A 954-nucleotide genomic window follows, 5' to 3' on the forward strand; every position below is an offset into this window, starting at 1 on the left:
TGATTCAAGGCAAAGAAAGGTCCAGGCAAGGCAAAGCATTCATGAATCTCCTGTTCCCATGTTCAATTTACAACTAACAAGATGTGTCCAATTTCTGACATACAATATAAAACTGATATATACACTTGCAAAAGACAAAGGAAATGAAGACGAACATTTCTACTTTGATTTTATTTGAAGCTAAAACTACTTTGAACTTTCTGTTCATACTCACAGATTTTCCTCTGGGTAAGTTTCCTTCACAGGCCTGCTTGGAAAGATCCTGACGTCCAATCAAGAGACAGACAGCTTCTGGCCAGTCTGAAGCAGGCTGCTCACGACAATGATAAATTGCATCTCTGATAGGAAGAGCAATCCCAAAGGGAAGAGTTTCCAAATCTCTTAAAGTGAATCCTTATGGTGAAAGGAAGGGAGAAAAATTTTAATTTAGACTTGTCACTATCCCAATTATCCTCTGACTAAAGTTAGTAAATATCTATCCTTACAAGAAAGAAATTCATTTTATTCATCTTATTACCAGACTAATGTCTTGACATCAGGGGTTAATACAAAAGGCCTATTTAAAAGAACTCCTTAAAACCTAAAGAAACAAAGACAAACACTCCAATGGGAAAAACACAAAGGAAAAAAGACACTTCCCACATGAGGAAACATAAATGGTCAATAAACATATGAAAAGATGCTCTACCTAATAAGTGATCAGGAAAATGCAAATTAAAACCACTAGGAAATATAATTTCATACTCACTTGACAAATATTAAAGTCAGTCAATAGCAAGTGCCAGCAACTAGGTAGAGCAACAGTAATTCTTATCCATAGCTGACGGCAGTATGAACATACAATCACTTTGGAAAACAGTTGGTTTGTACCCCTTTGGTCCATCAACAGCCATACAGAAACTTGAGCACATGTGCACCAGGACACAAGTATAAAAATATTCCTTAACGGCCGGG

General features: G+C 36.6%; 1 protein-coding gene across 1 annotated transcript in view; it reads right to left on the reverse strand.

The window, feature by feature from the left end:
* Positions 1-954, reverse strand: part of ANAPC1 (anaphase promoting complex subunit 1) — a 158631-nt gene that overhangs the window by 76352 nt on the left and 81325 nt on the right. Inside the window, exon 16 of the mRNA XM_012656759.1 lies at positions 215-393. Within this exon, the coding sequence (XP_012512213.1) occupies positions 215-393 (179 nt within the window). The remainder of the gene's footprint in view (positions 1-214; positions 394-954) is intronic.

The sequence above is a fragment of the Propithecus coquereli genome, unplaced genomic scaffold (genome assembly GCF_000956105.1).
Source record: "Propithecus coquereli isolate 6110/MARCELLA unplaced genomic scaffold, Pcoq_1.0 Scaffold519, whole genome shotgun sequence".
Lineage (NCBI taxonomy): Eukaryota > Metazoa > Chordata > Mammalia > Primates > Indriidae > Propithecus > Propithecus coquereli.